General features: G+C 32.1%; 2 protein-coding genes across 2 annotated transcripts; both read right to left on the reverse strand.

Moving 5' to 3' along the window:
• Positions 1-951: 951 nt before the first annotated feature.
• LOC106667622 (ankyrin-3) lies at positions 952-10,888 on the reverse strand. Its single transcript, XM_014395683.2, has 10 exons — positions 10,463-10,888; positions 4,956-5,153; positions 4,743-4,903; positions 4,568-4,680; positions 4,296-4,372; positions 4,005-4,225; positions 3,665-3,932; positions 3,361-3,600; positions 2,962-3,279; positions 952-1,730 (listed from the first exon to the last, which is right to left on the reverse strand). Exons 2-10 carry the CDS (start codon positions 5,130-5,132, stop codon positions 1,287-1,289), a joined length of 2,019 nt encoding a protein of 672 aa, XP_014251169.1. The 5' UTR covers positions 5,133-5,153; positions 10,463-10,888; the 3' UTR covers positions 952-1,286.
• Positions 10,889-12,587: 1,699 nt separating this feature from the next.
• On the reverse strand, positions 12,588-13,734 carry LOC106667486. Its single transcript, XM_014395445.2, has 2 exons — positions 12,849-13,734; positions 12,588-12,792 (listed from the first exon to the last, which is right to left on the reverse strand). The coding sequence occupies exons 1-2, from the start codon at positions 13,641-13,643 to the stop codon at positions 12,646-12,648; spliced, it is 942 nt and encodes a 313-aa protein (XP_014250931.1). The 5' UTR covers positions 13,644-13,734; the 3' UTR covers positions 12,588-12,645.
• Positions 13,735-13,931: the final 197 nt, after the last annotated feature.

Genomic DNA, 13,931 nt, shown 5'->3' on the forward strand with positions numbered 1-13,931 from the left:
TAAATATTTTACTTATGTTCATATATATTTTTCTCATAAAAGCTAAAAGAATATTATCAAGTTTTAATAACATCAGTGCTTTTTCTTTTTTAATTTTAATTTTTATATTACTTTTTATCATTTTATATTATGTTAGAAATCCTTTTAAAATTTAATAGCAAACCCATACATCAAATCATAGACTGCGAGAGTTATTTATATTCTAAATCATTAGAGGCTAATTGATATTGCTGATTATCAGGGTTGACATAACAAAAATACTGCTTAAAACTGTAAGTGCGGTCAAACAGGTCATCAGTCATAATTGATAACATCGGGAAAATTTTAAAATTCAAGCATTATTCAAATTTCTCGTTCATAAACGATTAAGACAACTGAACGATTATAAAACAAATTTTACCAATGTAAAGGCATTGGACTCATACCATTTAAAAAATAAATAAAAAGTTACAATACCCTATATTTATTATTAACAAGAGTCGGGATACAATTTATAATTACTAACATTACAACATAACAGTAGACATTCCAGTGCTGTCCGGTCTGAAAGTGTTCCACCCTTTTTTTTTAGTAACGATTTAATTAAAACTATTAAACCAACACAGAGAGACTCAGGACACATTTTTCTCAGAACAAAAATTATTTTTGTCAAAAAATTCTCACCACCTTTTGACATAACTTAAACTGAAACAATATATTAAAAAAAAAAAAAAAAAAAAATACAAAACCTATTAAATATGTACAACGAGAAAAACCATTTACCCATTGCAGTTTTAAAGTATGGATTTTTTTAACGAACAAACATGAAAATTAAAAAATACAAACATAAGCGCAACATTCGGACTATACATGAGAAGGAGTTGCATACAATAAAATACATATATAAATATATATGTAAGAATTAATTACATATATAAATATAACATTTTATATATATAAACATTTATAAACATTAATATAAATATTTAACTAAACTTTATCTCGATTTTTATTTTAAGCAATACTTTTTTTTTCTTTTTTATATGTTAATGACATCCAGTGTTATGAAGATAATGAGCAGGCTAAAAAAATAAGAATGCCTTAGAAGCTTCCCATTTACAAGAGCTTGCCACTCCCCCATTGTTTAAATTTTAAAAATTATAAGCCATATCAGACATGAAAGTTTAAAAAAAAATCTTTGGTTAAATTAATTAAAAAAAAGTGATAGGTTGTCAGAAAATAAAGTATGAAACAAAACATAACTAAATTAACAATAATGAGATCTTTATTTTGTAATAAATGGCTATTTAAGGTTCAAAATTTAACAAATATTCTTTCAATGTGTTTGGAAGGGGGAGTTTACTAACCCATAGACCGGGTGAGCGACCCATAGACTTGTAAATGACAGTCCTCACAATCTGCTTAAGCGTGCGTGGCCTTGTGTTGAGCTCTTTGAGTAGACTGGTGAGAGCTGTCGCCCGGACTGGGATGACGCCGGCTTCCTGGGCACGCAGAAGAGCGCTCAGGGTCGAGTAAAGCTCTTTGTGGCCCATGGCGAGTGCATAGAGCCAGATGACAGACGCGAAGCGCTGCTGAGGGTCAAGAATCAAGTCGTCCTTCCTTGATACGAGGATGACATAGTGGTACAGCACCGGGTGCGAGCCAGCCGAACGCAAGTATATCGTAGAAGCGACTGAAGTTTCGCAAGTTGAAGAAGGCAACGGTATGCAATTATCAGGGTTAGCCCCATACTGAAAATTCAATTTTAAACTTAAATCTTGATTTATGTCAATATTATGCCCTTTTAAATAGGCCAGGGGAGAGAGGGCAGTGAGAGTCAGTATGACAGATTAAACAATTTCAATTTTTTTGCGATCAGTTAATTCAGAGTTTTGTGTGTGTCACAAATATCAACTTTGTTTCTTCCTAAAAAAAAAATTTAACCCACATCACTCAGTCACTAAATAATATGTCTAGTATTTCAATAGATAGCTGTAATTTGCTTGCCTGCAGATTGATATATTTTTTTAAATCAAGAAACAACCTTAGTATTAATTTTCTGCACCACAAAAAAATTCCTGACTGCAAATTTTTTGCTTCCAATTAAAAAACCCACAAAAACAGTGATAATTTTGTAACTACCCTTCTTATCTACAAGAAACTAAAGCGATTTAGGATCCTGTGTAATGGCGTTGCATGAAAAAAGTAATGGCATAAACTAAGCTTACGTAAATAAACTAGAACTGTACAAATAAAATATTTGCAGTTTTTGTTGTCTTCATCCTTATTTCTATCCCGTTGGCATGATAAAGAAAATATTTTTCTAAATCTAAGTCACACCAGACCGCATCTCACGATCTCCAAATAATCATTAATTAACAATCACTAAACATCACACATTTATTTCTATCATTTATATAGACATAAAATCTTAATATCGTTGACCTGAAAGAAGAAATATTCAGTTTTCCAATGGTTTTAATAACATTAATTTGGTTAAACTCCAGAAGAATTTTGAATTTTTATGTGGAACCCTGGACATCTGCGAGAAAAAAATTGCCTTTGGCTGATCCAGCCCGAAAATATTTCTTTTTTTAATATCTAATAGTTTTAAAAGATGCTGGAAGTGAATATGATTTTTTATTTAACAAAAACATTTTTTATTTACTTTTCTGGAAGCGTCTTTTTGTTTTTGTAACTTTTATATATATAATCTTATTTAATATGACTTTCCATATAATGTCTTATGAATAAGAATTTTTAAAAATATATCTGAAAAAATTATTTAAATTACTTTTAAAACAAAAATTTTCTTGAACCCTAAGCCCACTGGCAAGAATGTTGACACATCTAATAATTTTGACCTAGTATCACTAAAAAAAAGGTTTAATTTGAACTGGTAATCCTACACCCATAGCTTTTTTGTTGTTATATTGTTTTATATTTAAACCTTTTTGTGCTTTCTGCTTAAAAATAACAAACCTGAAGGAAGGTCAGCGTAAAATTGTAAACGTGTTGCATATCTTGGGGGTTGCGAGAAGAAGACACCATGTCAAGCATTGCCTGAAGGATGTGCTGGGTTCTGCTCGAGATGTGTATGTTGGTCTGGAGACCAAACTGTAACAGGAGGACGAGTAGGCTCCTTATAAATTCCATGTTCTGTTCCACGTCCCTGCCCAGGTTCATGTTTTCATTCGCAGAGAACATCAGAACGTGCAGAGGGGTCAAATTGCTCCTGGAGGCACAGTTCGGATTTGCCCCCTTTTTCAGGAGGATCCTAACACAGTTTAAATAACAAACCTGAAAAAGAATTGTTAATCGATTTACTTTAATGATTAAAGCAATTGAAGGTTTTTCTTTGTAGACTGATTTTTGATGAACCTTCATTGTGTGAGTGAAATGGTGAAGGGGATCTTTGTTAATTAAAGGTACCAAGCAGACCATCAAAGGCACGCTACCGTCTCTTCCAACCACATTCGGATCTCCGCCTTCTTGCAGGAGCATGTTTAAAAGCTCATACCGAAACTCCCAGTCTCTGACATGCCTCAAAACACATGCCAAAGCACTATTCCCAGGCTGGTTTATTGAAGGTCTTGCTCCATTTTGTAACAAATACCTTACCTGAAATATCAAGAATGTCGGTTTAAATCAAAACATATAAAACAATCAGTGAATTTTTGTCTACCAAATGAAGGACGTCCCATTTGTTCCAGGGTTGGTTATCCGAGTCATAGCTGTACCTCGCCTCCTCCAAAGCGTATCTGACTATGAGGCCGTGCAAAGGCGTATTGCCAAGAGAATCGGGCTCGTTTATTTTTTCCCTGAGGCCGTGGTCCAGGAGGAGTTTGCATGTCTGTAAGGTCTCTTCTGCACTCTTTTTCCCAATCAGAAACACCAAATGCAAGACAGTCATTTGAGTCGTGGTCGTACAAACGCTCGTACTAGCACCACATCTTTTAAAACAAAATTTATTCTTTATATATAATCAAAAATACCTTAACTAACACAATTATTAAAATCATTACCCTATTAATAACTCTAAGAACTTAATAGGCCGTAGGGCAGCTTGGTGGATAGGATAATACTCATCACAGCACTGGTTGATCTCATCAGATCGTTCTGAAACAAGATATTTAACACAGTTCCATGCACCTCGCTCACACGCCATGTAGAGCAGAGGCCTTTTCTGCTGCCATGGCAGCCAATGATCTTCCCCTTGCTGCATCAGGAGTTCAAGTATATCGACCTTGAATTTTAAAAAATTCTATTAAGTAAAAATCTGTTTTAATTGGATGAGTTAATATTTTTTTCCTGACCTGATCTCCATCAATAGCATAACAAATGGCACTTTGAAGTTTTTCACTTGAGCGGAATGCCCGGTCAACAGGTACCCCTATACAATTTTAATGTTAAGCAATGTTTTAAATGTAGTACAATTTTTACTTTCATTTTTTCATTCCTGATCATCTTTTATTATTATTATTATTATTATTAAAAGACAAAATAGAACCAGGTAGAAAATAGCAGATTTTTTTTATTTATTATATTTATATATTTTTTAAAGTATGTTATGTGTAGATTGACTCACCATACTTTCCCCTTTCCTCACATGCAGGGTTATGCGGACCAGGCCAGCACATTCTTGCATCAACGTCAATCCTAGCTCCATGCTTTAAAAGCAATTCAACACATTCTTCATACCTATTAACAAGATTTTTTTTTAAATAATGTTATTTATTGAATCTTTCAAATGAATTGCACACCCTTTTAAACAAGCGATGTGTAGAGGAAACGAGCAAGGTCCACGGTTGAGGTCGGTATTTCTCGAAAGGATCCATCTAACCATGTCGACATTGTTGATACCGACACATTGCTGTAGAAGGTTGTAGCCTTCTTCATTTTGAACCAGAAGTATATTTTCACTCTAAAAAACCGACATTATTTCAAGCCGATTTTATAAATTCAACACGGCTTACTTTATTGATATCAGATAGGAAACAGTCTAGGCGGTGTGCGGTTACTTTCGGATTGGCCCGCAGAGCTCCGAAGACGGAGAGGATCTTTTCTCTTGTCCTCTCAGAGCAGCCCCTGTGGTTTCCAGCCGAGAGGAGAGCACTTCCAGATTGAAAGAAGTGACTCACAGTCCCTCCCATCCTTAGTGAAATCTAGTCATCCTGGAAAAAATAAAATTGTATGAGCTTTGAAGTAAAGCTGTTAATTATAAATCTCTGGAGAAAAGATAGAATATTAACTAATGTTGTATATAATTAATATGTAACAAATAACTTGCACTTTGAAATAATTTATATAGTGCACAGCTCACAGAAGCTTTATCTTGACTAATCTTAAGCCTTTCCTTCGTTTTAAGAGTTTTTTAAATTGAAATTAAGGAGATTTAAATTATCAATTTACAAACAGACTCACACATTCTGAGAAAAAGGAAAGATATCAATTATAAAACTCAGTTCATTCTACTTTTTTTTAAATCCCTTATTTCATTTGAACTAATGATTAGATGATTTCATCAAACATAATTTTTTTGTTTTTGTTTTTTTAGTGAGTTGCTGTTTCCTTAAATTATAAAACCTTACAAAGCTTTTGTGGCTAGTTCGTCAACATAAGTCATAAAAACTTAAGAGATCTACGTAACAAAACATCCAGGATTTTTTTTCCTATATGTGGTGCCTTCTACTACAAATTAATAAACATAAATGATCTGCTGTGCCAACAGATTAGAAAAAAGTCAGTAAAAGATGCTAAAAATCTACATTTAAATCATGGATACCTGGTGTCATAGGAAATGGAAAAAATTGAATGTGAGAAAAAAGGTATGCATTTTTTGTTCTTTTAACATGAGAAGAAGAACATGCATTTAACACATTCTTGCAATGTAAAACTATAGTTGCCTAAAAAAGTTAACAAGAAAACTTGATATGATGACTTAGTTAATTTAGCAAATACTAAGAAAAGAAAAATTTTGTACCCAAAATACATTAGAATGTTGATTGAATTAACACAGGTTGTTATTGGAAATAGGAGAACTATGCTTGCCAAGGAAAAGGGATCTAGATTTATTTTGTTAAATTATACTGTTTTCTAGATGTATAACAAAGGGGTTATCTATACAATCTGCCTTGTCAATAAATGAGTCAGAAAAGGAAAAACTAAAAAAAGATTGGCAATTTTTGTGCTATTTTCCTGACTTATTAATATGGGCTCACAGAAACTACAATATGTCTGTAAAAAGTAATGTAAAAACTAACATAACATAATTCATATTGGGTGTCATGGATGAGGGGCCCCTTTTACATGTTACTACCAATTTAAAAATTCCAAATTGCTGTGTCAGGATTCAAACCCAGAACCACAAGCATAGCAAATACAAGTTGGACGCCCTAACTACTCGGCCACCAAGGTGTACTAAATTCTCTATATTTGTCTTAGTTAAAGATATATGAGCATTTTCCCCTTTCAAATTAAGACCATTCAATGATAATGATATATTATCCAGAAAAGTTAAAACAACTTTAAAAAAGCTAACTAGATGAAGTGGCAATTTGATGCTATTTTCCTGTTTTTAAAACAAACAAAAACTATGCATGTCTAAGATAAAAGATAAATGTTTACTTTCTTAAAGCAATGTTAAACCTGATAATGATATGTAAAAATCCCAACCACAAAGGTCTGGGGACCGCAGTAGCCGAGTGGTCAGCATGATATAAAAAAAAAAAAACTATAAATGATTTATCAACAGAATAGGTACTCTGGCTAAATAAGGCCATTAAAAAAAAAATAAATAAAAAAATAGAAAGTCAGAGCAATAAAAAATTTGTAAGTCAGATGACAAGATTAGTGGTGATTTTACGTAATTTTTTAAACATTTTTACAACCTGTAACAAAAGACATACTTGCCCAATGAAAAGCCACATTATTTATCAATTTTAAAGATTATATTACTTTTTTAGCTGTTCTGTCTTTCAGAAATGAAGCAAAATGACAATATTAATAACTTTAAGGTCCTGTCAGAAATCTAAGCTAGTCAAAAAAGTCAATATGGCAGTTTTGGGTGTGCTTGACATTAAGAATTTCTTGGAGATGTTATTTTTGTTTCCACTAATTATGCTATTATTTACATGTACAAAAAAAGGGGGAAATATCTAACTAATTAACAATTTAATGAGAAAATGAAAATAGCTATTATTATACACTATTTTTACGCATTTTTACATATACACTGATTGTCGCAGTAGATATACAACACAAAATATGTCCAATAATTTTAAATTTTGTTAATACTGATAATTATGACCTAAGCATACCCAAAAAAGACCAAAACAATAATTTTTTAAAGTTAAAATTTAATTACAAAATAGTAGCAATTTTACGCTATTTCTTAGTATAATCTTTAAAGTCTTTATCCCTGAAAAGTCCTTGCTTCAACTACAAACTAAGAAAAGCAGTGATTTTATGCTATTTTTCAACGTTTTTTCATATGCAGACTTTTACAGTGAATTTAAATCAAGATATGATAAATTAGTACTTTTGCCCTCTTAAATTGTCTTAATGTGGATGATGATGATGATAAGCATACCATACTATTTTTCGACATATACTGTCATAGTAGATATAGAACCATAATATATCCAAAGAAATGATAAAGGAGTAGTTGGAATTGTGTTAATTTTGATGATGGTGATAAGCAGGCCACCCTGAAAAGCCTCAATTTTTATTGTGTGTATTCATCCTCTTATATTGTGAAATATTACTCTGAAAAGTCAAAGCAACAGTTTTTTTTAAAAGCTAAGAACTGAGAAAAGTGAAGATCTCATGCAATTTTTTGATAACATTTTCACTATTGTGTAGAAATGTGTGGTGATTAGAGACCGTTAATCGATAATTATTCAGAAATTGTGATTAATGATAATTATCCAGACCGCATTTTTTTTTTTTTGCCATGCTATTTTAACATTTTTACTAACTGCTAAAGAGAAACATTTGATTATTATCATGTCCTATAAGTATACCACACCCTGAAGAGTCAAAACAGCAGTTTATTTCAAGTTATGAAAAGTGAAGATTTCATATAGTTTTCTTTTTTAAGCAAAAATCTAAAAAATCAACAATTTCAAAATATTTTTTCATAATATGCAGGGACTATCACTGTAATTCAAGCCAACAAAATAATAAATGAGTATTTCTGTCCTCTTTGATCGTCTCAATCTCGATGTGAAGAAGTCCTGGAATTATACCAGCCTAACAAATCCAAACTTTATTTTGTTTAAAGCAAAAATCTCAGAAAATAATGTTTTCATATTTTTAGCATCTTTTAATATGGAGAGATTTTCACAGTTAATTCAAGCCAAGGATGAGATTTATTCATTCTCATAAATTGTGTTTAATTTGATGGTGAAGATGTCCTAGAGGCATACCACTCTGAAAGATCTGAACTACATAGCGTTTAAAGCTACAATCTCTGAAAATTGATTTCTTGATATTTTCAGCATATTTTTATCTAAACAGACTTTCATAGTTAATTCAACCCAAGGATATACATTGATGGACAATTTTAACGCACCACTCAATTTATTTAGTTTAAAATTAAATCCATTATCTTTCTACATTAGCAAACATAAATAATGCTTTGTTTACTTCCTTTATTTAGTTTTATTATAATGATTAATCCAATTTGCACAAAAGTAGTATTATGCCATTCTATTCACTGTCAGTTAATTTTTTCCTTCATTGATTTCATTTGATATTCTTAGACCTTTTTCAATGGCTCCAGTCAGGCATTTGAATGAGTATGACAGTGCCAGGATCGTAACATTATAACATTATTAGAGAACAGATATAGCAAGCGCAAAGTCGCTAGGAGAGTGAATGTAAATCACTGCAAAAGTAAAGGTTCTTCAATGCTTCAGACATACAGGGCTTCATTCTAGAAAGCAAGGACAGGGTCAAACTTGGTCTACATACGAGAGAGACAACAGATTCATCCATCATGAGGATCTTATAGCATTACATAAGAAATATGATAAGACAAGTGTGAAATGTTTCGATTTTCTCCAAGACAGTAAGAAGAGGGCTCAATGAAAATAACCTCAGTGCCTGGCACCCAGCTTCTTCTTATCAGAGCTCAGAAAACATCCAGGCTTCAATTCGTACGGGAATTGGACACAATTGAAAGATTAGGGTTGTGTTATCTTTACAGATGAGGTGAGAGTTGTCTCAAATCTTCAGATGGGCGTAATTTCATATACAGGCACTCAGAAGAATGGTATGCCCCAGGGTGTATGATTCCTCAAGTGGCATTGGTGGGTCATTAATGTTCTGTGGTGGCACCGAATCGGTTGTTGTGTGAGGAAGATCTCTAACTTCACAGAAGTACTTACAAGACATAATCAAAGAACATGTAGTGCCATTTGCCGTCCACATCGGTGAGATTCTTGCTGATGCAGGATAATGCCAGGCCCCATAGAGCACGTATTGTGACTACCTGAATGCGGTTGGAATTGAGTGCTTGGTTGGCCAGTTAAAAGTCCAGATTTGAACCCAATCGAACACATTTGGGACCAATTTAAGTGACGAGTACGTCAGTGAACCCAGGTCCTAACACTCTAAAAGAGTTGGAAACGGCTGTTCTTGATGAATGGGAAAGATTTTTTAGAAATCTTTTCTATGGAATGCAAAGGTGTTTAATAGACACGATTCGTGCCAGAGGCTCGTGGAGCATTACTGTTGTCCATCAGTGAAGTAAATGAGTATTTTCAATCACTTAAGTCGTATTAATCTTTATGGTGAAAATGTCCTAGAAACATTCCACCCTTGCAAGCTAAGACAACCTTTTTTCTAAGCTCGAAGAGTATTTTTGTTCACTTATATTGTTTTAATAGTTAATAATAGGGGACAAATAGCCGAATACTCGAACATCGAAATATCCTTCGGCATTTTTGTCTAATGAAAAAAAGCAAAAATGTACTTTCATCTCTTCAACGTTTGTAATACTTGTAAAATAATAAAGATATGTTTAAATTATTAAACTTTCTTCGCTGTTGTGTCTTCGACATGAAACTTGTTTTCAGGTTCCTGTCAAAAATATAAACTAGCCTGAAAACTAATATGACAGTTTTGTTAAGCTGAATACTATAAAAAGATATTGTAGGCATTTTTAGGGGGTTTTTTATTTGTACATGGTGAAATTATGAAATGAAACAAACTATACTATTATGTTTAGTATGTTTTAACCTTTTACCGACAAGAATATTGTGATTATTTTACTTTTAATTTTGTTTTATTTTAAAAAATGGTTGCAATCTGTTTGAGTGTGAATGGTAAACCATTGACTTTTGGTCTTTGTTTACAGTGGTTTTGTCCAATTCGAGGGAAAATTTCATACCAGGAATGTCGTTATTTTTAGCAGGCAAACATCGTTGAACTTTCACCGGCAGGATTTATGTTAGAAAAATAAAAGAAAGGGCTGTACCTCTAAGTGTTTTCGGTGGTTGGTCTCTTGGGGAAATCTAGGGTCGTTCTCTGGCCATTTTCCCCCTAGGTCACCGACTCCTGGTAAATCCTCTCGGCGGCGATCCACCTGTCCCCGGCGAGCATAATTCCGAGGAGACGTCCTCATAAATTACATAATAAATAGACAAAAACTATTTCAACCGAGGGTGTCAACAGCTGAGCTGACAGTCGAGCCGAGTTTGTAACCTTTTCAAAGCCTTTGGGTTCAAGGGAAAATCAATTTTTTTCGGGCTCGACCTCCTGTTTCAAAAGGGGTTCTTCTCTCTGTTTTCGTTTATATCGACTCGACAGGCACTTTCATCGTTAATTTTTTTGTAATTTAAACTGACAAACTTTTTTTGTCATTTATTCAGTAGACTATAAATATAACAGAATGGCGCTGTCTTCTATATCACACATGACAACCCTTAGAGTCAATGACAACTGACATATAGCATTGTCAGACATAACAAGTAGTTTCATTCATTAAAATGGAAAAAAAAATCATTTATCCATTTTTTCTATTATTTAAAAATTAATTGGCAAAGTATTTAAACAAAATGACAAGTAGGATCAAACTTATAAGAAATTAGAGTGTGAAGAGAAATTCTTCACATTCAGCATCAAAATTTGCCTCAGTCACTCCTAATTTACATTAATACAAGAGTGATCGCATTACATTTTTTGTTGTTATCTTTAGTGCAGACTGTAGAATCACATATTCCTATCATATTACATAAAACCATTGACATTGATGACTGACATAAAGCTATGTCACTGCAAACTCATCTAACATAATAAAGCATTGTCATTTATTAAAATTTAAAAAAACATTAATTACATTTGTAAAAATTAATGAAATAATTCATATCGAACAAAATGACTTGTAGGACCAAACTTATAAGAAATTAGATTGTGAAGAGAAATTTTTCTCATTCCGCTTCAAAATTTACTTCATTCATTGCTAATTTGTTTATAATATTAACGCAAGAGTGATTTCATTATACTTTTTGTTGTGCCTTTCCTGTAGACTATAAATCATACATTTCTGCCACATTACATAAAACCATTGACATCGGTGATTGACATGTATGACTGTCGCTGTCGAACTCATCTAACATAACTACACATTGTTGTCATTTGTTAAAATTAAAAAAAAAAATCATGTTTGTAAAAATTAATAAAATAATTCAAATCAAACAAAATGACATGTAGGGCCAAACTTGTTAGAAATTAGATGGTTGAAGAATTGAAAATTTTCACATTCAGCTTCAAAATTTGCCTCATTCATTCCTAATTTATTCTTATATTATTAACAAGAGTGGTTGCATTACATTTTTGTCGTTTCCTTTAGTGCAGACTATAGAATCACACATTTCGATCACATTACATAAACCATTGACATCGATGACAACGAACATGTAGGACTGTCGCTGCCAAATTCATCTAACATAAGGCATTGTTTTCACTTGTTAAAATTTAAAAAAATTAAAATCATGTCTATAAAAATTAATTAAATGATTCAAATCTAACAAAATGGCATATAGGACCAAATGTTTAAGAAATTAGATGGCGAAGAGAAAATTTTTTATATTCAGCTTCAAAATTTGCCTCATTTATTGCTAATTTATTATTATTATATTAATGAAAGAGTGATTTCATTTTTGTTCTCCCTTTTCTGCAAACTATAGAATCACATTTCTGTCACATTACATAAAATCCATTGATGTCAATGTCACTGTCTCCGTCAAACTCTCCTAACATAAAAAAATTGTCTTTTATTTAAAAAAAATTACCCATATTTTTTTAAATTAATGAAATCAAATAAGATGACATGTAGGACCAAATTATAAAAATTTGGTGGTGAAGAATAATTTTCCATGTTCAGCTTGGAAATTTGACTCATTTATTGCTAATGTATTATTACATTACTGCAATTGTATTTTTTCTAAATATGCTAATTTTTTATTTAAAATTGTAATATTAATTCTGCCACCCAGATAATGGCCCTAGCCATTTTTCCTGATATTCATTTATTTTTAACTGAAACATGATTTTTGTTCTTTATTCTGCTGATTTTATTCCATAAAGATTTAAATAGATTATTTTGTTTAAAATCTGTATTTATATTTGATATTATTTATATACAAAAATGCACATTTTTTACCTATGCACTTTGGGAGATTTTTTTTTCAAAATCTGCAATTTGTCCCATGTTGCTGTTAACTCTTTCAATTCTTGCTTCTTTCTGTTTATCCCATTGTCACATTCTTCTTTAATCTTTTCTACTTTCCTTTTGTCAGAGGCAAACTGAAAAATAGAAAATTGTAATCATCAGTGAGAAATAATTTCCAAAGGAAAATTACCTTGCGTGAAAGAAGATCTTCGTTAGTAAGTTCAGACTTGTCCTCCTGATAGAGAAGGCGGAGAAGTCCTAGTCTTTTTCCAAAAGTTTCCGAACAAATTTTGTTTATATTTGCAAGTGTCAATGTGTCCAAGTGAGAATAACTTTGTTGGAGTCCTTCAACTTGTTCGATTAATCTGTTAATTTCGCTCTGGAAATAATCATTCTCTATCTCCAAACTTTTTATACTCGCCATAAGGCTATCTTGTTGCTTGAAGTCTTCCGTCATTATGCAAGAGACGTATAGAAATTCATATTTTTCACCCAATTCTTTCCCTCTGTTTTCAATAGCTTTTGTCTTATTTTCAAGCTCGATACGGTCAAGTGTTGCCTTAATAATGCTTTTGTAAGTAGCCTCAAGCAGTCTCTTCAAAGTATGAAAGTCTTTGTACTCCTCATCTTTCAAATTAGGAAGAACAAAAAGGTTGCTTATATCTTTGATGAGTTTTCTATTGTCAAAAATCGACATGTTCTTGTCAAGGAACATCTGAGCCAATGGCTTGACGTGCACTTGGATGGTGTGATTCTCAGCCTTGAGATCCTTGATTTCATCGTTGAGATTTGAAGATTTTGAAAACTTCAGCCTCACCTGAGGCGACTCGAGGCTTTCATCAATAAAGCCCCGTTCTTGCCTACTCCATTCAATAGTCGCCGCTAAAACTTTTATATCTTGTAACAACTTCTTTGCCTCGTTCTCTTGGATCGTCTTCAAATTTTGTTTATTCTGTTGTTCTATTGATGTAGTATAGGAATTCATTTATATTTTTATTTATTTTTCTAGTAGAAATTTACTTGCAAAACATGTGCTTGTGTACTTTTTATTTACATTCAAATAGCATATTTGATTATTATAATCACAATGAAAGCTAGAAATTGTGAGCAAATATCATAATAATAATAAATTAATTTAAAAAAAAATAGCTTAGCTTAAATAAGAAAAAAATTCTATTATTTAAAATAAAATTTGGGTTTTTATTAATTGCATTAAAAAGTTGACATGCAGTTTTGATAAATAAATCATTCTAGCTAAACAATTTTCAACACT

The sequence above is a fragment of the Cimex lectularius genome, unplaced genomic scaffold (assembly GCF_000648675.2).
Source record: "Cimex lectularius strain Harlan isolate CLEC.00 unplaced genomic scaffold, Clec_2.1 scaffold171, whole genome shotgun sequence".
In the NCBI taxonomy this organism is placed as follows: Eukaryota; Metazoa; Arthropoda; class Insecta; order Hemiptera; family Cimicidae; genus Cimex; species Cimex lectularius.

What these genes read in the sequence shown, in the direction of transcription:
- LOC106667622 (XM_014395683.2), bottom strand. Translation starts at nt 5,132, where the DNA reads ATGGGAGGGACTGTGAGTCACTTCTTTCAATCTGGAAGTGCTCTCCTC. An exon ending in ATGCTATTGATGGAGATCAG is followed by an intron (nt 4,226 to 4,295) that starts GTCAGGAAAAAA and finishes TTAAAATTCAAG; the next exon opens with GTCGATATACTTGAACTCCT. An exon ending in TTACGCTGACCTTCCTTCAG is followed by an intron (nt 1,731 to 2,961) that starts GTTTGTTATTTT and finishes TTGAATTTTCAG; the next exon opens with TATGGGGCTAACCCTGATAA.
- LOC106667486 (XM_014395445.2), bottom strand. Translation starts at nt 13,643, where the DNA reads ATGAATTCCTATACTACATCAATAGAACAACAGAATAAACAAAATTTG. An exon ending in AAGATCTTCTTTCACGCAAG is followed by an intron (nt 12,793 to 12,848) that starts GTAATTTTCCTT and finishes TCTATTTTTCAG; the next exon opens with TTTGCCTCTGACAAAAGGAA.